This window comes from Ambystoma mexicanum, chromosome 12 (genome assembly GCF_040938575.1).
Source record: "Ambystoma mexicanum isolate Mex_15411 chromosome 12, UKY_AmexF1_1, whole genome shotgun sequence".
In the NCBI taxonomy this organism is placed as follows: Eukaryota; Metazoa; Chordata; class Amphibia; order Caudata; family Ambystomatidae; genus Ambystoma; species Ambystoma mexicanum.
The window spans coordinates 852,399,328-852,423,426 of NC_090936.1; the positions used below are offsets into that span (position 1 = coordinate 852,399,328).

The 24,099-nt window shown below is 49.3% G+C and overlaps 1 protein-coding gene across 4 annotated transcripts in view; it reads right to left on the reverse strand.

The window, feature by feature from the left end:
* The window catches only part of CEP290 (centrosomal protein 290), a 3,224,991-nt gene that overhangs the window by 326,882 nt on the left and 2,874,010 nt on the right, over positions 1 to 24,099 (reverse strand). For all 4 annotated transcript variants that reach the window (XM_069629332.1, XM_069629331.1, XM_069629333.1 and 1 more), the window contains one exon: positions 6,636 to 6,758. In XM_069629332.1, the coding sequence (XP_069485433.1) occupies positions 6,636 to 6,758 (123 nt within the window). The remainder of the gene's footprint in view (positions 1 to 6,635; positions 6,759 to 24,099) is intronic.

Genomic DNA, 24,099 nt, shown 5'->3' on the forward strand with positions numbered 1-24,099 from the left:
TTTTAACAAGACATTTACTTTATCAAGTGGCAGGACACAGTGGAGGGAAAAGACATTTTATGTTGAAATGAATAGAACTTCATTGAATCAGAATTTTTCCAAGGGTATTCCTGAATTGATCCAGGGGAAGGGAGCCCCAACCCTGGTCACAACGAGTACTTTCTGAAACCTATCAGTTTGAACTGTTACACTATTTTGGTGAACACAAGACAGCCAAATAGTCTTTGTATATTTTTGTTGTATGTATTAGTGTGAAGACCAAAGACTTTTTGGTTGGTGCATGGTATAAATCAACATAACACTAGGTCATCGTTCTTTAGTTTTAGTGTTTCAGGTTGCTATCCTTGTTAGGGTAGGGAAATATAGGCTTTTATCCCACCCCTTTCCATTTAATAAATGGGAAACATTGAGAAAAATATACCTTTGTGTCCGTCTCACATTTCTGACCCCTTACACTTTCCATTATTCACAAGACTCTCAAACAATTCCATAACGCATTCTTCTAGATCCTTCCCCTCCGCTCCTTCCTTCAGGTCTTTCATCCTAATGTTCTCCCTTCTCAACCGGTTTGTTAAATCTTCACATTTCTCTTCAAGCTTCAGAATTCTCTCTGCCGCTGTTTGCGCCCGCTGCGAAAATTCCAGGACATTCTCCCCCATTTCTGTTAATTGCCCCTCCATCTCCAGTATTCTTTTTCCTAGACCCTCAATGTCCTTCCAGACTGCCGCTATGGCTTGGGACAGATCTTCTTTAATGCGCGCCACCTCCACTTAAACTGTTTCTGTAATGTCGCTTTCAATTTTAGCCAGAACGGAGTCTAAATCTTCATACATTAGTGGCATTTCCTCCAGCTCCCCCCTCTTCTCCAGGGTTGCAAACCGGATTGTAGATTGTGTGGTAGTATTCGTCTTTCCTTGCACAGCACGACCTTTGGACTTCCCTGTCTGCCCCTCCAGCCCCCTCTTCTTTGGTCCCACTTACATGCTGTACGCTCAACTGGTGTTAAAGGTTTCGGGGTAAGATGGTGTATGTCTGCTTGCAGCTTTCGGGTACAACTTCTCACCACGCTGTGGTCTGCCTTCTTCTCCTCCTCCTTACCCAACTAGGCGCAATCTAGGTCCAGGCGTTGTACCACCACCCTCTGCCTGTCACCTCCTAGGATCACTTGAGGCTCCAAGCCACGCAGTCAGGCAGCTGACTGGTGGCCCCTCACTTACCTCGACTCTCTTCTTTCGCCTCTGTTGCCTCCAAGGTGCTCTTGCCCCCTTCTTTGCTCCGGGTTCAAACACTTGTAAGCCTCCTTGTCTTCAGTCCTTTGGGGGCCAGTCAGCTTCATTCGTCAGTTATCTACCGCTACTTTGCACTTCTGACTCCCAGGGGGCCCCCTCCCACTCCTAGATCTCCAGCGCACTCCTCTCTTCAGTAGTTCACCAGCCACACCCCTTCATCCGGGGCATACCTTAGGTGCGGGCAAGTCAGACACTGTTAGGGAGAATTCTCCTTCAAGGGCTAATTTCCCTCACCTAGTGAGTCCCCAAGCAGCTTTGCTGGATTTCTGGAGTTTATTTTTTTCCACCTGGTAAGAGTACATCCTTTTTCCACTCTTACATGTGTTTGGCCTATGTGTTTTACGCATTGTGTGATCTTGGGCACTGGAGCACACCACTCCAGGTGCCCCTGTTCTTGTATGGGTTACATAGCACCTTCAGTGTAGTAACCCAGGGTGTCTTTAAGACTTCCCTCTGACTCCATTTCGCTGGGGTTGACTACTGCCCCCCAGTAATAGGTAAAGTTGCCATTTACTTTACATAGTCACTTTTACCACAGACCCAGTACACCCCATCTTTCATGGAGTACTGGAAAGGGCTAATCTGTACCCCTTTTCTGTCTGTACCTCCCTGAGCATTGTTTTGCTCTTTTAACATTTAGACTTGGCTGGTGGCAGTGGTTTCTACCCTGACTTTTCTACCGCGATTATATTAGATAAATGTGGTAATACTTTTGGCTATTTTAGCAGCTTTAAGCATAAACCTGCTTGACCAAATTGTCTTTCTTTTGTCTCCGGCTGGGTTTGTTCACCATTTCTTTTTGTTAAAGTACTTCTTGTGTTTTACTTTGCGCGGCAAACTAGGTTTGCCTTCTTTGTTCACTGTCTTTTGTTGGGCTTCTGCGGATAAGCCCTCCTCTTGGCGCCTGGGTGTCTAAGTAGACAATGTGAGGAAGGGGTGTAGTCACCCGCTGCACAGGGTATCCTAGAAACCCAAGTCACACTTTGCCATGATTGGCTGAGGTGGTTGTCCAGGCTCGACAACCCCCCTGCTGCGTGATTGACAGCCAGGCTGTGTGAATGGGGATTTTGCGCATAAAAGGCAGGTCTCTTGGGCTAGAAGTCAGAGTCACCACTGGAACTACAAGGAACTGAAGAGAAGCGGAGAGAATGACGGCTGCTGCAACTATCCCGTCCCGGTGAAGCCCTGCTGCAGTCCTGAGCGATCTACCCTTCAACGACTAAGAGAAGATCCAGTCCGGAGTCTTCTTCCCGTGAGCTTGGTGGGGATAACCAGCTCATCTTCTTCAGCCAGAGGTCGCCGTGGTGGTCGAAATCGCTGCACACTGCTGTAGTGGTCCGGATAACCACCTGACGAGCCTTTCCTGTTTTTAAGCAGCGCACCTTTTATTCGTTGTCTCTGCTGCTGGCTTCATCCCTGTGTGGTGCAGACCCCCTTCAGACGTCGTCCTTCACAACGAAGCACCAGGAATCGTGGGTCTGCGGAAAACCAACATGAACAACTGCCAGGGCTCCAGCTGCACCATTGGAACAAGGTACTGTGTTCTGCTTGAGGAAACTGGGTGAATCCCTGTTCTTCATCTTCAAGGCTTGCCCTTGTCTTACCTCCCTCTTATAACTTTTGCTTCCGAACATTGACAATATCAAAGTACTCTTGGCTACGTTGAATCGTGAACTGTCTAACGGTGTGATCTTCGGCAACAGGCCTCCGGTGTCACTTGAACTTGGCTCCGGCCCTTTGACTTTTGAACTCCTGTTTCTGAGTGTTTCTCGATTCTGTCTGCCTAACCAAAATATTGCCTGTGATTTTTGCCTCCAGCTCCCTCTGGGTATCTCAGGTGCTAAGTGTGTTTTTGCCCCGGTAGCATTTCATGTCACGGATACATGTTTATTTAGTAGACCGAACTGTCAAAAAGTGATTGCAACCGTATTCGCGGTATCGTGTTTTGTTCATAATACTGGTTCATTCAAACACAGGGTACTTGCCTTGAGACATACTGTACAAAGAGAATTGGTTAGTTGTAGTATATTTTATGTGTGGTTTTATTTAAAGTTTAATCGAAGTGTTGTGTTTATAACTGATGGTTTAAAAATAAATGTACTTATATTTTTTACCTGAAACCTTGAGTCAGTGTTTGCTTGAGTAACAGTAATTGTGGTCCCTTTTTGTAATCTCTGCTACAGGTCATATACTCTTGAGATAAGCCTGGCTGCTCCGCCACTGCTACCACTCTGACATAGTAGTACAGGCTTGTACCAAAGGTAAACTTGTATTGCCACCTGTAGTCTTAATTGTGTGTAATGGTCCGTAAGGGCACTGCACAGAATTCTGCCTAACAGACACCCCTGCACAAAGCTGGTTTAGCAGGAGCAGCAGACCTGGGAGCCCTGTGCCACTCCGTTAACCGGCAGCTCAGCTGCAGCGCTCCGATTCTCCTTCACTATGCAAGTTTAGCCAGGATCAGCAGTTTGCGGCCTTCCCTTGTCCTAGGGGCGCTGTGCTGCCACGTTGTCGGAGCGCCCTGTGCCCCCGTTCCCTCCTGCTGCCAGGTCGCTTTGCTGCTCTTTCACCGGAGCCTCCCACCTTTCCCTTCTTGCAACTGGCTCCTCCTCCACTACTTATCTCAACGCCTCCTGCAGTCACCTGCTCTCTACTCCAGGCCACACCGTCCCACCTAGCATCCCCGTCGCTCCTCGTCTCTCAGTGGGTTCAGGGCTTGCAGGTCACCACAGCCACCATGCTGCCAGCGCCACACCTCCGCTATCACTGCTGTCACTTTCTGATTGCGCTGCTCCCAGGCCGCTCCTCCAGCTTGCTGGCACCTCCAGCAGACCAGCACACCTTGCGCTCATATAGCAATCGACACTCTTCACAATTCCAGATGGATTTAATGGCTCTATATCACTCGTCGGGAAGGGAGACCTCGCCGGACATGTCCACCCAGCCGGCATCTTGGCCACGCCCCCAACACTAACATTTTAAAAGAGCCTGTGCAAAATATTAGTGCAATCAAATAATGTCCTTTTTAAATAGCTTCTTTGGCAGAGAATACCCACCAGGTTGCCTCTCAATATGCCCTTCCTACATGGAAAATGTTACACTCATTTTAAAATCAATGATCAGTTTCCTCAGAGCACCAAGACAATCTTTGGTTGGTAGTGGTGTTGAACCCAAGCATTAATTAGAGTATTCACAAACACTAATAATTAACAAAAAATTGAATTTAACAAACACACTTATAGACCTTGCAGCCACGTCCTCTTGAGCCCCAGCAACCTCCAAAGGTGATGCTAATGCCATTTGTTAAATGCGATCAGTGCCTGAAGATAGACCACAGAAGACCATCTTTTCTCTACGAATTGTGAAGATTAGCCATGTGTCACATTTAGAAGAATTGTGAAGATTAGCAATGCATCCCATTTAGAAGAATTATGAATATTAGCAATGCGTTCCATTTAGAAGAATTATGAAGATTAGCCAAGAGTCACATTTAGAAAGAACTGTGAAGATTAGCCATGTGTCACATTTAGAAGAATTGTGAAGATTAGCCATGCGTCACATTAGCTGTTTAATCTTGCTGCACTCAGAAGCACACTTTGTGTCTAGTAATCCTTGCTGTGCACGGAGGGGGCTTGTGGGAGCAGCTTATGTATTTGCACTTGGAATTTGTGGACTGGCTAGTGTGTTGAGCTTGGAGGGGTCGTGGGGGTGGCCAGTGTACTGCAATTGGAGGGTGCCATTGTGTTGCAGCTGGATAAGTCCTGAGGACATACTTGGAAGAACTTTGGGAGGAGCCAATGTAGTAACCACCCTGCTCCTGCTCCCCTCCAACATACCTACCAAGTACTATACACACTCTATGGGCTAGCCAAACTACACACAGACATACACCCAACATAATGAACACTCACATAGAACAAACAATGGGGCATGCAGGTGGTGGGGGGGTGGCGACACCGGGAAGGTGCTAGCCAATCGGAACTGAGACCTGGGCAAAACATATGGAGACCTGAGACAATGGCAGACTGGAGATATCTCCTTGATCGCTTTTTTCCGTGGTGGGCAGACACTTTGAATGTTATGTTCTGTTTTGTGTTAAAACCCAATAAATACAGTTAAAGAAAACCCAGAACAAACAACCCATGCACTGGACCTTTCCCCTACGGATACAACAAGACAGTGCGCACGATCTAATTACCAGCCAAACTACACACGAAACACACACCCAACATAAACATTTGCATACAACAAACAATCCAGACAGTAGGCCTTACCCTTACGGATACAACAAGCCAGTCCATGCAATCAACTCATCAGCAAGCCAAAACGCACAGACACCAGTTTCTCCTGGTTCTGGACCAATCATGTCACTCTTCCCTCACTAACCCACCCCGTCCTCTTTCTTGCAGAGCCACGAGCACCACGAAACCATGCCAATGGTAACGGCGCGCGGTGTAAGACAAGTTAGTAGAACATGTTTATAAAACCAATTACAATTCATTGGGAGCAATGCAACATTTTAAATGATGAGACTCCCAATCTGTACTCGGTGACATTATAAAAATAGAGAAAAAACTGTCTAAACAAAATGTCTCCAGCTAGGGACAGCCGTTGTAATAGAGAATATTGTTATATTCTTTAACCACACAAACATTTGTTTCCATATACAACAATAATAAAAGTAAAAAAGGTAATAACACAATGCAGCACATGGAAATCGCACCAATGTAGTACCAAGCAGCATGAAAACAAAAAGTTCTTTAAGGCAGAATTCAACAGATCTCTCCCCAACTGAAACATTTACATTCACTCCTACAAATACAGCTGTCACTATAGCAGAGCCTTGACTATGATGCATTCTTTTGGTATACCAAAGCAATTGACAACAGGGTTCCTCTAATATGGCAGAGAGCTAAAGCTCTTTCGAGCTAGACCTACAAAATAGGGAAATTTCTCGAATCAAGCTAATTGATGATTAATAGAAGTGCTGTAGCGCTGAGTATTTGATGGGAGATTAAGTCCTCAAAGGGTAGAAAAGGAAATGTCAATCTACACTGCCATATCCAACGGAACTGGGAACTGTAAACTGATGGCCATCAAAACAAGATTTGTAGACTACAATGATTACAACCTGCCCGACAAATGCCCTACAGGCAGATATGGTGGTCCCTAATGCACTCGCTGTTTTGCCCAAACTGCCAATTCATTTTTATGCCTCCTTGCAGCACTGCACTCATCCCAGGTTTAAACGGGAAATATCTTGAATATACTGAAAAGCTTATAATTATACACATATTGAATGGTAAGTAGAATCATGCTTAAATAATTGCATCACAAACATATTACCCTTTTCCACTCTTTCTGTAGCCTTTCATTTTCAGAAATAATTTTTTCAATGCCTTTTGTTTTGGATTCATATCGTGTACTCAGCTGACCTCCAACATGCTGCTTCAGTTTCTCCATTTCCGACTTGAAAAGAAGACAAAAGAATAGAATGTGGGTTGACAAGAGGGTCATTACATACAATACATTTATATATATATATATATATATATATATATATATATATATATATATATATATAAATATATTATCTTCTATTTGCAGGTAATGAGTAGATTCTCCCCCCCCCCCTTCCTTAGCAGTGGCATTTTGCAGCCTGAACCCCCTGCCTCCAAATCGCATGCGCCAGCATAGCTTTTTAAACTTGTGAACTCGTGCCAGGACTGTAACTGACTGCATTTTGTATTTCTTATATCTGCAGCTACAGGGAAATTCTAGCCCCCACCCCATAACCCTGGGTTGCCATTTTGAAGCACTCCCTCATACTTCTGACTTGCATCCTGTGATCTTGCTGCTGTGGTTTTCAGTGTCAAAAGAGGACAGATTTCCTGTTTATATCTGATCCTGCTGAACTACTACTAGGTTACTTTGGGAATTTAAGCATTTTCCTTGGGGCGTCCGTTTGCCTGGGCAGACCGCGCTAAGGGCTCCCGCAATTAACTTTTCTCTACTTCATTCCCTGTTAGCCCTGGTTTTCACAACTATGACTGAACAACATTCAAATCAAACTGCAACCCATCACACCACCCAAACAGCTATTTACATACACCTGCACTCTGCTTAACTGCGACTCTGCACCAGCACACACACAGGAAATCAATGAGCTCATTAGCACATACCCCCCAGCCATACTCTAACAGAGACATAGCTCAAACCTCACCAATTACGCCTGACATGCTCCCACCACACTATCTTATCCACCACAGACATCACACAAACAAGGTGGTGGTGTTGCAACCATATATAAAGATTCACTCAGTCTTTGCAACTGCTCACACCACCATATACTTCCTTTGAATCCCTCTCACTTGCTCCCCTTGATCACACCCACACCCCACATTGATCCACCTCATTTTATGCCCCCAACACACAATCCCATCTTCCACACTGACTGGATTGACTTCACAATTAACAATCACAGCTCCCCCTGCACCTCTATCTACCATGTCGATTTAAACACTGGTAGTTACCATCCAGACAGCAATTACATACTAAAGAGTCACCCTCTATGACCTCACTCAACCAAACACCTACCCGCACACAGAGCTGGAAATGGACTGGACCTTTTGATCACAAGCCAACATCAAGTCCCTAGGGAAAATCTAATCGGAGATTCATGGTCGGACCAATTTGTGATCCCCTTCAAACACACACACTACCAAACAGGATCCCCCCCACCTGCCACAAATCCCCCTCACACCAAGCTAGACAAATCAAATTACAGACTTTTGTTTACAGATCCGCCTGAGCGCCTGGAGACCAACTCTGTTGATGACGGTGCGCTATATAAATACCTTTGACATAAACACAGCCATAGCACCACTCATCACTCTTCTCCTACCCACACACATGTTCCTCCATTCTTCTTAACAATTACAACACCATCACACAAGCTCTGAACAAAATTGCCCCTCCCAAAAAATAACACAAAATTCACGCACCTACCACCAAAAACCCTGGTTCAACAGTTCCCTCCTCTCTATCAAGCAGGAAGCTCTAGGAAGAGCCTGGCAAAAAGAAAAACAGGGCCGCCACCTGGACACCTCTCAAACACTGCTGCAACAAATACAAAACTGCCATACGCAATACCAAAGCCACAACTACCTCGAACTCCAAACCGCCACTGACTGTACACAGAAACTATTTAACATCTTCAAAGCCCTCTCCAAACTACCATCCACCCCCTCATCCACTGCAGTATACAACTCACTCAGACTTCTTCAACTCAAAAAAACACAAATTAAGAGAAGCCCTTCCTTCTGCTCCCCATTCCAAAATATTCCAACACATGGGACACCTTCCATCCCATCAACGCAGACACCCTCATCTTCCTTGCAGCCATAATAAAACCTGCACACTTCCTGGATGACGAGTGCCCACCGTAAGCTGCATCCAATTACATCACCAACCTTGCTGCACTGGTTCAACATTATCAACTCCTCTCTCTTACTATCCCCAGCTGCACACCAAACTGGACACACCACATCCCTCCTCAAGAAACCATCTCTCAACATTATGCAACCCGAAAATGACAGCCCCATTACTATCCTGCCATACAGTGGCAGAATCCTGGAATGCTACTTCACTACTTAACACATCACAACAAACAACCTCCTCAATCCCTTCCAATCTGGCTTTCGACGTGAACACAGCAGAGACTGCTACGCTTTACATCCTCAATGCCCTCCACAACATCAGAAAGGGCAAACAGCGGTCCTCAACAGGTTTACCCCCTTCCTCACTGACAGAACACACTTTGTCTCCATGCCGCCTTTCGATCAGACCCCCACCACCAGTCAAGTACAGGGTGTCACAAGGATCCACTCCTCTTTAACCTCTATAATCCCTTGGACAGACCCTTAGCAAACACAACATTCTACCAACATGCAGATGACACTCAAATACACTTCCAAATCTCATCCTCTTCACAACTCCACACCCTCAAAAGCTGTCTCTGCACCATCACCTCTGATAGCCACCCATTTCTTTAAGGCCAACCATTGATGAGTATATGAATCCCAACAAGAAGTGAGAGAGAATGTGCCTATGCATCATTGTCTATGGCTAAAAGGTGCATAACGTGGTAAACAAACAGACCAAAGATGAAGAGAGGTGATGTAGAAGGTCTAACAGATTCACATTTCCAGAGGAAGTAAACCCAATTTGCTCTCCACAGATTTCATGTTTCTTTTGTATTCAAATGGAGGATGAGAACTATGGAGATTTCATCGAAATAGCAAGTTTCTCAAAGGAATAAGGAGTGTTTTTGATCTAATGAATAACAAACTGTCTCTGAACTCAGGTTGAACAGTGATTTGTAAGGGTGATATGCTGAAAGGAATATTATATGATATGGTATTTATAACACACCTATACACAAGTGTTTCAAGGTGCGATGAGGCAAGGAAGGGGGAACAAAGGGAGGAGAGAGACAGCGATCTTACTAGGCCAAGTGACATTGAGATTGCGCAAGTGCAAGGCAGGGGGGAGGAGGGAGGGCAGAGGAGGGAAGAGGGAGGGGAAAAGGGCCAGGAAAGGGGAGGGGCAGTGCTGTACATGGGATCAAAACAATAACAAGAAGTCCGGCCAGCAGGTGGCAGGTGCAAGGGTAAGTGCAGACCGCATATGTCTAAAAGTGCAGATAGGGGGACTGTAGGGTTACAGATACAGACCCACGTGCAAGGGTTGCTGGGAGGCAGTGAGAGTTTGCAACTGGGCGGGTAGGAACCTGGGTCTGAAATCAGAGGGTAGCCAGGTGACCAGTGCAGTATCAGACAGGAAATCAGCAGGGGAGAGGAAGAGAGAAGGCAGAGGCAAAGAGGAAGGTCTTGAGGTGCTTCCAGAACTAGAGATGTTTCTCCTTGAGTTTCAGAGAGGCAGGGAGGCTGTTGCAGAGGGTGGCCCCAGCCGAAGAAAGAGATCTATTACCAACTCGTTGCTTGGAGAAGCGACTGACCCTGAGGTAGTTGGAGGTGGAGGAGCGAAGAGCTTGAGTAGGAAGGTATTTACGTAGAGAGAGTTGGAAGTATTGAGGACCCAGGCCCACAGGCCTTGTGGACAATGCAGAAGGTCTTGAACTTAATCATTGCAGCCACTGGGAGCCAATGCAGAGATTTCAGTGCTGGAGAGATACGATCCCTGGGCTTGAGGCCAAGGACAAGTCTCGTAGGCCTGTTATGGATGAGTTGCAGAGGGCGGAGAGTAGAAGCAGGCAGATTTAGAAAGAGGCTGTTGCAGTAGTCCAGCCTAGAGGGAACCAGAGCCCTAGAGACAGTGAGCTTCTGGGGGAAGGAGAGGAAAGGAAGAATACCTCTGAGGAGGTGTAATTGGTAGTTTGACTTCTTAGAGACGTCAGAGTTGTGAGGAGAAAAAGAGTGTGGAGTCGAAGATGACGCTGAGGTTCTTAGCCTCACAGGTGGGAGCAGGAAGTGGGCAAAGGGAAGCCGGCCAGAGAGTGACAAGAAAGGAGGGTGCAGGTGTGCAGATGAGGAGAATCTCCATCTTACTGGCATTAAAGCAGATATCGTTGGCGGCACACCACTCCTGGATAGCAGACATTCAGAGATGAGAGAAGGGGAACGGGTGGCAGAGGGGAGCCTGAAAATGAGCTGAGTGTTATCCGCATAGCGCTGAAAGTTGGAGCAGAGAGGGGCAATGCGTGGGTGAGAGGTGCCAGGTATTGGTTGAACAGCCAGGGAACGAGGTTAGACCCCTGAGGAACACAATAGGTAGAGAGTGAGATAGAGGAAAGGAAGGTCCCGAGTTGGACATGGGAGGGTCGATCAGAGAGGGATGAGGTCAGTCAGGCCAGGGCCTGATCGGTGATACCCAGGTCATCACAGAGACGATTGAGCAGGATGGCATGGTTGACCGTGTCAAAGGCAGAAGAGAGATTGAGTAAGTTGAGGACAGGGGGAGATTAGAATCAAGGTTAGAGAGCAGGTCTTCACAGATGTTCAGGAGAGCAGTTTCCGTGCTCCTGGCTGCTCTGAAGCCAGACTGATGGTCATGGAGACAACCAACAGATTCAGTGTGAAGATTAAGCTGGGAGATGGCCAGCTTTTCCAGGAGTTTGCCCAGGAAAGGAGTGATGGAGATCGAGCGATAGTTAATGAGGTGAAGGGTTCTAGTAGATCGCAAGCAAGATGGAGGGTCTAGAACTTGAGCTCCACACAGGGAACGCTGAAATCCAGTATTATCATTCTGCGAAGTAGTCCAAAAATACTATAAGGTTAGCTGTCGGGTCCTGCATTCTTGGAAGGGCATCGAGGAGCAACCGGAGGCACTCGGCGAGCCCCACACAGTGAGTGATCAAGTCAAGATACAGTGAGAGCACTGCTGCATGGTGGTGCAGAGGAGCCTGGATCCAGTACATCGGTGACCAGAGGCAGGTCGTGTATATGGCGTGGAGGAACTTTCCTGTGCCGGCCCTTGCCTGCCAAGAGAGATCTAAATGAAGATTTATGTGGGCGGCAGAGGTGACCAACCTAGCGCTGCCTGGGCCAACAGTTTGGTGGCGGTCTGTGGAACAGCAAGCGCCTTGGACCGCAGTGCTGCATGGGAGCTCAGGCCCACTATGGCAGTGAACAAGAGGGGGGGGGAAGAACCTGTTACTGGGTGTGTCTTGTTGAATTGATTAGCTGACCTTCCCCGTGCGGGCGCTAAATGTGACTAGGCGGCCTGGTGCGATTCACTGCAGAGCTGTTGCAACGATACGGCCTAAAACTCCCAGGGGTACCAAAACACAAAGAGAATGCCAAAACATCCCTCTTTATTCGTTGACTGGGGACCTCCCAAGTTTTATATCATTTTCAGTTGATAACTAAGTGCTGCTACCTAGAATACAAACAGTAACTGCAGGCCTGCATAAGAATAATGCTCCTTATAGTTAAAGGAAGAGAAATAAACTGCACATGGTGATGAATCTGACCATGTTGTCACTATGTTCCCGGAGGTAGTCTCTCCCCATGTGGCCAGGGTACGGAAGCCACTACCAGATCCTGACCCTGGGAGTGGCTATATGAGGGAGGACCACATAGTCGGAAGCGAGCATCAGAGGGGTGACACGGCATCGCCAGATAGGAACACATAACCCGTGTTTTCGCATTTTCTCAAGCCTTTATGGCTTACAGTGATAGTTCCATTGAACTACCCACAACACCTACTACACACATGTGAGTAAAACATCAACAACTCCCTGTCCTTCCTACATGTATGGGAACACTGGCAAGAGGAGGCTGAATGGAGCAATGAAGATCCATGAATGTGAAAAGCACAAGACGCGCTCTAGTCGTTATGAACATTTGATAGGTGCCGGGACATTTAAAAACCCCATCTGGCATGGCTGGGAGAGACGCTGCCTGGAGGAGTCCAGTGAAACCGAGAACGCTGAGACTGAAGGAAAGATCTTAGAAGGAGGGCCTCTGGGAAATGCTGCCCGAAGCAACCTTCCGGCCAACCTCTGGGTTGTTTGTGGCCAGGGGAACGATATCCTGACTAAGAAAAGAGACAGCTGGGCTGGAGAACCCAGACGCAGGCAGAGAGGCGAGTGAGAAGACAGCAGCAGAGACAGCCATGCCCAAGAACCCAGAAGTGGATGGAAATCCAAGCGAGAAGTAAGCAGCAGAGACAGTCACCGAACAGGACCGATGACACCACACAGAGCCAGTGAGTTAACCCAGGCATAGTGGGGACCCCAGGGTGTTTCGATGACTGTGCAAATGCAAAATAAAGCAACGAAAGTCTCAGAAACAGAGACAATAGGGAAACTGATTGAAAATCAAGAAATATTATTACAAACAAGGACCACAGCCATATATGAGTGTATGGAATGCAAATACAGGGGAATCCAAATCAAATGAGAAATCAAGGAGATATAATATACCAAAAGCGGTATATGCAATTGTGGAGGTGAAAGAAGAACCAATTCTGAAAATAAGAAGTCCTGGCGGGCGAATAAACCAGGCAGTCATAAATGAATACAAGAAGCCCTAGCTGGGGAGTATGACAGGCAGTTGTAAATCTAGAGGAAATCACGAGGACTTTTCCCAACCCTTTTTTTGTTGGATAAAAGTCTTTAACCAAAACTCGACAACCTTGTGTTCCAACTTTCATTCCTGACTCATCACAAATGTCAGTGAGAAAGAGGTAAGGAAGGTTGTGTTCTACAATCAATTTAAGTTGTTTAGAGACAGCACTTACATCATGGCTTACAAGTATGGGATAACCAAGGATGTGCAGCAGTTTATGGTTTCTATAATCAATAGACACAACTTTGCAAATGCCAGTTGGCTCGGGACCCATGGGAGTGACAGGCAACCTCATTCACTGATCTCAGCTGTGTCGTGGAATATATGAGGACTAAATGATGCTATCAAAATTAAGGCTTATGATTCCAAAATGGCGGTCGTCGGAGCAGGACGGGTCTGAGTCTCTCCCCACCAGGCCGCATTACAATCGATCAATAAAGATACATGGAGCGGTATAAATATCTCCTCCCATCAGAACAGAAGCAAGTGGCCACATCATCATACGCCCACTCCCCATTTGCAACACTGGCTATGCGACGGTGTGAGGTCGACCCTACAAGTTAACTTTGCTGCAATCTCTGCAACTTTGAAGATACAGACTTGCATCCTCTAACGAGATCCGCAGATCCGCTCTACCTGCACTCAGAACTTTAAGCGGGCCGCCTGCCACACACAAGACTAGCAGCGCCGGCTTTCTGAACAGCAATTTGCCACCACACGACATACACCCGCGATCAGACGAGCAGTACAAAGGGAAATCTGCTGCCCATTACAAAGAGTTTGCCTGCTTGGGAAACACCCCACCTGCCAGCCTTCTGAGCCAAAGTAATCTTCCGAAGAGGCTTCAAGTGATTCCAGCAACCCAGCATTCCCAACTCTGCATTCCGAACGGCAATCGGCTGTCATAGGCCGTCGCCTACTCCAAATGGGCAGTCACCGCCAACACAGATGTTAGGCAGAATCCTGTGCAGTTCCCTTAGGGAGCACTACAGAAGATTAAGACTACAGGTGAGGGCAATAAATCCCCTTTGGTATCAGTCTGTACCACAAAGATTTAGTTGGTAGCTGTGGCTGAGCAGTCAGACTTATCTCAAGAGGGTGATGAACAGTATTCAGGGTTTACACAATAGGCCTACAATACTATGGCACAAGGAAACACCGACCAAAGCTTTGTATTAAAAAGTATATATATATTTATTTTATACACTTCTAAAAACACATTTATCACAGTTATCAAGCAAGTTAAATTAAGTCAAGGAAAAATATACACACTCCCTAGTTAAATTGTAGACCAAGTGAACCAGAGTGAAAACTGGGCAAAACGGCACAGTGGAAACCACACACAAGGGATACTCTAGCAATTTCTCACAAGGGAGGGAAAGCACAAGTTATATAGAAATAGTTCCTTACACACCCTAGCAACACTTCCCACAAGTTTGTGAACCAGATTTAAGCAAGACAGTGGATCAGTATAGGCAATACTTAAATGAAAACTGAGCAAAGTGGCATTTCACAAGGTTTAGAAAGGGGAAGAAAAGGGTAGTTATAAGACGTAGGTGCATCAACACAAGTCTAGTTGAGAATCAATCTAAAGAAGGCAGGTCTAACAAATGTAGCCAGAGTCAGTAGGCCTGTGCCAAAGTCAGTGGTACAGGGCAAGGGCCCAGGAGCAAAATGTTCTTGTAGCTGCAGTCAAGTCTTTGGTTAACGATTTTGAAAAGGTGGATGCAGACGTTGAAAGACAATGTTGAGAGAGAGGGGCAGGTAACCCAACAGGTAGGTAAATTATTTAAAACACCTTTAGGGCTACCGCAAAGAAAGGACGACCTGGCGGAACAATGTACCCTTAAAATGAAGAAGTGGCTCCTGCGGTGGCGGTTGTTCCCGGTAGTTCCTGCAGTTCGGGTGATCCAGCAAAGGAAGAGAGGCTCTCGTCGTGGACGAAGGTTCGAGTACTGCACTACCCAGGGATGAAACAAGCCGCGGTGCTGCCCGACGAATAAAAGGTACGCTCCTTTAAATCACGGTCCAGGTGGATTGGTGCCTTGCTATCTGGCCTCCGAGTACAGGGTACGGGTTACGGGAGATTCGACCAAAGCAGGTCCGGGAAGGCGATTGGCAAACTGGTTGGCCCCACCAGCTCAAGGGAAGAAGGCTCTTGCAGATGAAGATCTTGTCTCGTCGTGTGGAGAGAAGTGGTGAGATGCTGCAGCAGGGCTTCACTGGTGGTTCAGTCGTTGCAGACGTCTTTGGCTTCTCTCCTCTTCGGCTTCTTAGTTCCAGTGGGGACGTCTTGCTCTTCCAGTCTTCAGGACCCTGCTTTTATGCAAAAAGATCCCCATTCATACAGCCTAGCTGTCACTCACACAGTGGAGTGGTCATCTTGGAGGGAGACCCTCCAGCCTATTAGGAGAGAGTGCGACATGGGTTGCGGTGGCAACCCTGTCCAGGAGTCCTAACTCCCCCTCCCACACAATGGACCCACCCCAGACTCAGTGGCGCCGAAAATAGGGCTTCACGGCAGAAGCCCGCCAAAAGGACGAACAAAGGATCCCCGACCTGGGTTTAGAGAAAGACACGAGAAAGAAGTTATATTAAAGTTCTGGCAAATAAAACCTACCGGAGCCAAGTTAATATTAAAATGCACCAGCGGTATGTTAGAGGCTGTCAGAAAAAGTGGTGCCTCGAACAATGGGAAAATCCCATAGGAAAATATTTGCGGTTGAATATTTATGGTAGTAACGACTGCCACCAGCCAGAAACTTTTGAGATAGGGACTGTACGGTACCCCCTCGAAAATGAACATAAGGGAAAAACTATTAACCCTTTCCAGAACTTCCATTGTAAAATGGGTTGTACTGGCTGAGTTCATAAAAATTGACTAGTAAAGTCAGTAGAGACTTTATATGCCCTGGGAGACAGTTTTCAGTCCCAAGGTATGGAGTCTACGTTTGGGGGTCGCTATGACGCCCCTGTGTCACTGCACTGAGGGTGCTGTGTAACACATGTGAATAAAGATGGTTCATATGGGGGTGAGAAAATCCCATAGACATTAAACACAAAAATAGCCTACAACACACATAGCAAAAATGCCTAAGAGTGGGAAAAAGAGTCTCACTCTTAACAGGAAAAAGAAACAAACCCTTCAAATCCAGCAAAGCTGCTGGGGGACTCTATAGGTAAAGGAAATTAGCCATAGAATGAGAATTCTCCCTAACAACAGCCGTTGCAGGACACAGCAGCTGACACTTCGCCAGATCAGCTGGTAAGCAGTCAAAGAGGAAAAAAGAAGCAGCGGTCAGCGGGCCATACTAGGCGCACAATGTGAGCAGAGCGGAGAGGCCTGAAAACCACCACGACACCCAGTGAAGGAAGGGGCAGATAAAGCAAGGAAAAGCCAGGCGCAAGATAGCAGGAGACATCCTCCCCACTGGGAAAGTAGAAGGCTACTTCCCAAACACGCAGAAGAAACACTCTATAACAGTGAGTCAGGCACCGGGGGGCGCAGGGTGAGACACTGCGCACAGACAAAGAGGGAAGCACAGGAAGCGCCCTCCACCCCAATCTACAGCACCTTATACAGAAGGGGAAAGTGGCTAAAGAGAGGGACACTAATAAAGCGGCCCGGAGGAAGCAAAGGAAAATGGAAACCAATCGATATATAACGGAACCCCAGCCTGCAGAAGCAGAGACTCAGTAAACTGAAGTAGACCTATAGCCCTGAAAATAATATAAGCAGAGGATAGGCCTAAGGCAAAGGAGGAGATCATAAGAAAAAAAGTCTGCGGAAGCCGGGAGCAGCAAGAACTAGTGATTCTGGACAGGCAAAGACACAAGAAAAAGCTGGGGGTATTCCAGTGACAACAAATAATTCCCTGTAGTTGATATGGAGACAGAGAACAAATGCTCATGAATATTCCCCGTCGTCAGGCTGGGAATCCTCGGTAAAGAAAAAATCAGTATCAGTTTTGTTTCTGATCTGTCTTTCTTAGTAGTAACCAATCACTGGTCTTTGGGTCATACTGCCCCCAGCCAATGACTTCCCTCGCCCTAAGCCCCTCCCCTGGCAGCCATCCTCAGATTTGGTAGCACGTAAAGTGGCAGTAGGACAAAGTGAAGAGCCGCAGAGGAGAAGGAGGGAGGGTTCGCATGTGAATCCATGCCAGACCCATGCTGGAGAACAACAGTTACAGGTAAGTAACTTGTTCCTTCTCCAGCATGGGGTCCGGCATGGATTCACATTCTCATGAATATAAGAATACATAGCAGTACACACATGCACAACCACGGGAGGTGGCAAGGCTCAACATTAAGCATTACATAAACTCAACATTAAGCATCCCTTACCTCCTCACCAGGCCCACCTTCAGGCAAACAGGTTGCGCAGCACTGCTTGGCCGACCCTGGACTCCTCCCTGGAATCCCGGTCGACGCCGTATAATCTCGTGAAGGTGTGCATCGACCTCCACATAGCAGCCCTGCAGATGTCCAGCAGGGGTACACCAGACAAGAACGCCGTGGTAGCAGCGATCGCTCTGGTCGAATGGGCTCTCGGACGGCCGAGTAGCAGTCGGTTTGCCAACCGGTGACAGTGCATGATGCAGCCGGAGAGCCATCTGGAAATGGAAGCCTTCAAGAGGGCCTTCCCTTGGTTCACAGGTCCAAAGTTCACAAACACTTGTGATGTCATCCGAAAACTCTTCGTGCAGTCCAAGTAGAACTTCGGTGCTCTAACTACATCCAACGAGTGCAAAGTCCTCTCGGCCGGCGACGAAGGCAACAGGAAGAAAACTGGTAACACCAAGGGCTCGTTGAGATGGAAGTCCGACGGCACCTTGGGCATGAAGGAGGGGTGCGTCCTCAGCACCACCCAAATCTCGTGAAAAGTCAAGTATGGAGGCTTGCAGGATAGGGCCTGGATCTCTCCCACTCGTCGTGCGGAGGTGATGGCCACAAGAAATGCTGTTTTCCACGACAGGAACTTCAATGGTGCCGAATGCAGAGGCTCGAAAGGCGCCCCCATGAGCCTGGTCAGCACCACGTTGAGCTCCCACTCCGAGGCCGGAGCCTTCACCGGCGGGAATGAACGGAACAATCCCTTCATAAACTCCTTCACCAGGTGATGGGACCACAGAGATGATCGGCCCGTAGTTCTGGTGTAGCGGGAGATCGCTGCTAGATGTATTTTGATGGAGGCATGAACCAGCCCCGCCTTGGCCAGCGACAGCAGGTACGGCAGCACTTGAGGGGGCGTAATTCGCAGAGGGTTAATCTTCTGTGCACGACACCAGACAGAGAACCTCTTCCATTTGTGTCCATAGCACTTGAGAGTTGAGGACACCCTGGCCTTTGCAAGCCCCTCCTTGCATCGTACCCTCCAAACTCGAGCCAGGCCTGCAAGTTCAGCAACCCCGGGTCGTGATGGAGGATGGCACCTCCTTCTCTGGAGAGAAGATCTGCGTCCGTTGATAGTTTGACTGGGGGGGGACGCTGACAAGTCCAGAAGGTCTGGGAACCAGATCTGTCTCGGCCACGCCGGTGCGACGAGGATCATCCTGCACCGGGACCTCTTGAGTTGGTTGACGAGTCGCAGTAGCAACGGCAATGGGGGGAACGCATACAGGAACAGGCCGTCCCAGGGGAACGAGAAAGCATCACCCATGCTCCTCGGCTGTGGAAACCTGCTGGCGAACCTCTGGCACTTGGAGTTCGCCGCCGTCGCGAACAGGTCGATCTGGGCTTTGCCCCATCGTCGGAATAGCTGATCCACTTGGTCCTGACACAGTTCCCACTCGTGGCACGAGCGCAGCTCCCTGATGAGCGAGTCGACGATGGTGTTTATTATCCCTGCTAGATGGAAGGGCACCAGAAACATCCCCTGGGCAACGGCCCAATGCCACAGATCCTGGGCCTCCTTGGATAGGGCCGGGGACCTGGCTCCTCCCTGCTTCCGGATGTAGAACATCGTGGTGGTGTTGTCGGTGAAGATCCTCACCAACTTGCTCTTGAGGGACGGGAGAAACTACCTGAGAGCCCAGAACACTGCTCGGAGCTCCAGGATGTTGATGTGGAATGACCTCTCCTCCGGGAGCCAAAGGCCTCTCGCGTGAAGATCTCCGGTGTGCGCTCCCCATCCCTCCAGGGAGGCATCCGTCGTCACCGTCTCCTGGTGTGCTGGGGTCTGAAAGTCTGTGCCCGCCGCGAGATGCGCGCGTATGCCCCACTACTGAATTGCTTGGCGGAAGACCTCGTTGAGCGAGATCTTGTCTTCGAAACTGCCCGCCGCTTGCATCCACAGTCTGTATAGGCACATCAGGTAGATGCAAGAGGACATCATGCCGAGAAGGGACTTGATGGACCTCACCCTGCCCACGTCGGTGGCCAGCAGGCACTGCACCTTGCCCAGGATGGCTTTCATCCTTTCCTTCGACGGAGAAGCCAATCGTGCCACTGTATCGAGTTTAGCTTCCAGAAACAATGCGACCTGCGACGGAACCAGGTGGGATTTGGGGAAGTTGATGGAGAATCCCAGATCCGTGAGCAGTTGGACGGTCTTCGCTGTGTGCTCGACGGTGAGTTCCCTTGTCCTTGCTCGGATGAGCCAATCGTCCAGGTAGGGGTAAACGTGGATCCCCTGCAGGCGCAGCCGTGCCGCCACTGGTGCTAGGCACTTGGTAAATACCCTGGGCGCCGACTTCAATCCGAATGGCAGGGCCTTTAATTGGTAGTGCCGTCCTTGGACTACGAATCTGAGAAACTTTCGGTGTCCTTTTAGAATGGGGAAGTGGAAGTAGGCATACTCCAAGTTCAGCGACGATAGGAAGTCGCCTTCCTCCAGCTGTCCCAGCACGTACTGGAGGGTGACCATCCGGAACTTCTGGGCCTTGATGTATTTGTTTAACCGACGCAGGTCCAGGATGGGGCGCCAACCTCCTGTCTTCTTTCTGATGAGGAAGTATCTAGAGTATACTCCGGAGCCCCGGAGCCTCTTCGGGACAAGCTCAATGGCACCTTTCTTGAGCATCGCCCTTACTTCTAACGGGATGCGATTTTCCTTCCTGGCCACGGGAGGAATGCAGGGGCACTTCTTTAGAAAGCCGAGAGTGTGCCCGTGGGCCAGGGCACCCAGCACCCAACGGTCGGTGGAGATGGACTCCCACACGCTGATGAACTTCGCCAGCCGGCCTCCCACCGGGGTGCTCAGGTGGGGGCCCGACGCTACGGCCGGTTCAGTCCTGCTTGGAGGCGGCCTTGCAGCCCTGGCCTCCTTGGCGACGGGCGATGAGATCCTCCTGACTTGCCGCGCCCTCTGTAGGCCTCTTGCAATGAGGAACGGGCTGCCTGGCGGTACGTAAAGGAGCCACCGCTGAATCCTTTGGAGGCACCTTGCTTGCCTCCCGAGTTCCGAAAGGGCGGCCGTCGTTGCTGCAAAACTCCCAAGGCCCGAGCCGTCTCCGTGTCGGTCTTGATGGCCTGAAGCGACTCATCCACTGTCTTTCCAAAAAGGTTTTTCTCGTCGAAGGGCATGTCCAAAACTCTGGTTTGCACGTCCTGGCGGAAATCTTTTGCCTTGAGCCATCCCTGCCGTTGAAGGCAAACACCGTTGCCCAACTGACGGAACCCGGTGTCAGGGATGTCCGTGGCCACCGTTATGGCGTGGTCCGACGTCACCTCACCTTCCTGCAGGATCTCCAGGGCATCCCCCCTCTTGTGGTCCGGTAGGAAGTCCAGCAGGGGAGCGATCTTGTACCACAACTTCCTGTCGTAGCGGGCCACAATCGCTAGGGCCTTGGCCGCCTTAATTGTCGTCGCCACAGACGAGATGACTCGTCATCCCATGGCATCCAGTTTCTTTCCCTCGCCGTCAAGTAGGGAGGTTGAAGTTGAAGCTGTCGTCCCTGCCGCTTTCTTCTTGGCCGCCGCTGAGACGACCGAATCCGGGGTCGGCTGTGCCCTAAAACACAAAGGAGCGGAATCGAGGACCCGGTACTTCTTCTCATACCGATCCCTCTTGGCAGGCGTCGTGAACGGGTTTTTCAGGAGAGCAAGTCCCTCGTCCCAGATGTCGTCAAGCAACGTCTTCCTCTTGGCCTTGCGCCGTTGATAGAGGAAGCCTTCCTTCTTCTGTTTTTCGAAGCAGAGCTGGAAAAGTTTGGATGCCCTGGCAATCATGGCGTGGAAGGAGCCAATTTCGTCGGTCGGATAGGCCCGAGGGGGTGGTGATGGAAGGCCCATCCCGTCGTCACCACCGTCGTCATCCGTCCCCGTCGTGGCTGTATCTGTTCCCGTGTCATCCCTAGGATCAGGGGAAGGAGATGAAGGCTGAGCGTACTGCAAGGGCTGGAAGGGCATGGGGGGATGAACTATCCTTCGCTTGTTTGGAGGGCTTCCCGACAGGCCCGGTTCTGCTGGTTCGTCTGTTGGGGGTAGAGGCAACCTCGTCCTCATCTCTGTGCATAAGGTTTGGATTGCCATCAAAATAGCCACCGAGTTGTCCTGAGGCTCGGGCACTGGTTGCGACGGACGCGATGGTTGCTCCTCCTCCACGGGAGCCTTGTCGCCGCCACTGACGCTCTCTTCGTCCGCCTCCTCGGGATTCCTCCCGTGGGACTGGACCTCCTCAAACCTGTTGAGGCCCTTCACAACTTCAACAGCTCCTACTCAGAGGCTGTATCCGTGTCTGTAACGGCCACGGCCCCCCCCTTTTTCCACTGGGGTCTTCACAGAGTCTTATCGTTGGGCTGAAAAGAGGATTCCCTCCGCGGTGGCAAGGAAACTCTGGGCCCTGAGGTCACCTCCACTGGGGTAACCTCCACAGGCTTCGCCAGGGCTGCCATGACTTCCTCGATAGAGGCCTTAGCCGGGTGAATCAAGGCCTTCACCACCTTGGGCGCACTTGAGGCCTTCACCTTGAGGGGAGGGTCACCGCCTCGCTCCCCCTCGGCTGATTCCTTTGAGATCGACCGGGACCTCTCCAGAAGCTTACTCGGGTTCTCAGATTTTCTCTTCCCCGAGCCAGAGCGTTGGCTCGTGGTTGATGGCATCGGTGAAAGTGCGCCCTGCCTGGCAGCCGAGGAGCCCGACCCTTCGGCACTCCCGGTGCCCGCAGACTCGCAGTGCTTTGCCTTCTGTTGGGCCCCCGTCGCCGGGGCACCCTCACAGGACTTAGAAGACTGCTCAGACTTCTTCTCACCTGCTGGGCCCTTCTCCAGCCAGCTGGCGAGGCGGATCCGACGATCCCTCATAGTCCGTTCCAACAAGTTCTTGCAAAACACAGTCCTTCTCCACGTGCATTTTGTCTTCGTGAAGGCAGTAGAGACATCTCGAATGCTCATCCTCCTTGAAAACATTCTGTAAACCGCATCCAGGGCAGTTTCTGAACAGCTTGGATCCGGGCGTCGAGCTCCCCTTTTCCTGGGCCATGTCCACGAGGTAGGCTTCAGATCTTCTGGAATCCTCCAATAAGCGTAACTCGACGAAACTTCGCCCTTGAGGGGCGTAGAAAATTCCGAAACGGGTCCCCGTTGATCGGAAGTGGAAACGGTGGAGCTTGAGGCTCGATTGACCGAATGCAGTAAAAGCTCGAGAGCTATAGCACGAGGACTCCAAACACTTGAACATGCGGTAAAAATCTGAGGATGGCTGCCATGGGAGGGGCTTAGGGAGAGGGCAGTATGACCCAGAGACCAGTGATTGGTTACTACTAAGTGTTACATAGAATTCTCCTTCTAGGGCTAATTTCCCTCACCTAGTGAGCCCCCCAGCAGCTTTGCTGGATTTCTGGAGTTTATTTTTCTACCTGGTAAGAGTGTACATCCTTTTTCCACTCTTACATGTGTTTTGGCCTATGTGTTTTTATCATTGTGTGATCTTGGGCACTGGAGCACTCCACTCCAGGTGCCCCTGTTCTTGTAAGGGTTACACAGCACCTTCAGTGCAGTAACCTAGGGTTGTCTTTAAGACTGCCCTCTGACCCCATTTCGCTAGGGCTGACTACTGTCCCCCAGAGAAAGGTAAAGTTGCCATTTACTTTACCTAGTCACTTTTACCACAGACCCAGTACATCCCATCTTACATGGAGTACTGGAAAGGGCTAATCTGTACCCCTTTTCTGTCTGTACCTCCCTGAGCATTGTTCTGCTCTTTTAACATTTAGACTTGGCTGGTGGCAGTGGTATCTACCCTAACTTTTCTACCGCGATTATAGTAGATAAACCTGGTAATCCTTTTGGCTATTTTTGCAGCCTTAAGCATAAACCCGCTTGACCAAATCGTCTTTCTTTTGGCTCCGGTTGGGTTTATTCACCATTTCTTTTTGTTAAAGTCCTTCTTGTGTTTTACTTTGCGCGGCAAACTAGGTTCGCCTTCTTTGTTCACCGTCTTTTGGCAGGCTTCTGCAGAGAAGCCCTCCTCTTGGCGCCTGGGTGTCTAGGTAGACTGAATGTGAGGCAAGGGTGTAGTCACCCCCTGCACAGGGTATCCTAGGAAACCCAAGTCGCACTTTGCCATGATTGGCTGAGGTGGTTGTCCCGGCTGGACAACCCCCCCTGCTGCGTGATTGACAGCCAGGCTGTGTGAATGGGGATTTTGCGCATAAAAGGCAGGTCTCTTGGGCTAGAAGTCAGAGTCTCCAATGGAACTACAAAGAACCGAAGAGAAGCGGAGAGAATGACGGCTGCTGCAACTACCCCGTCCCGGTGAAGCCCTGCTGCAGTCCT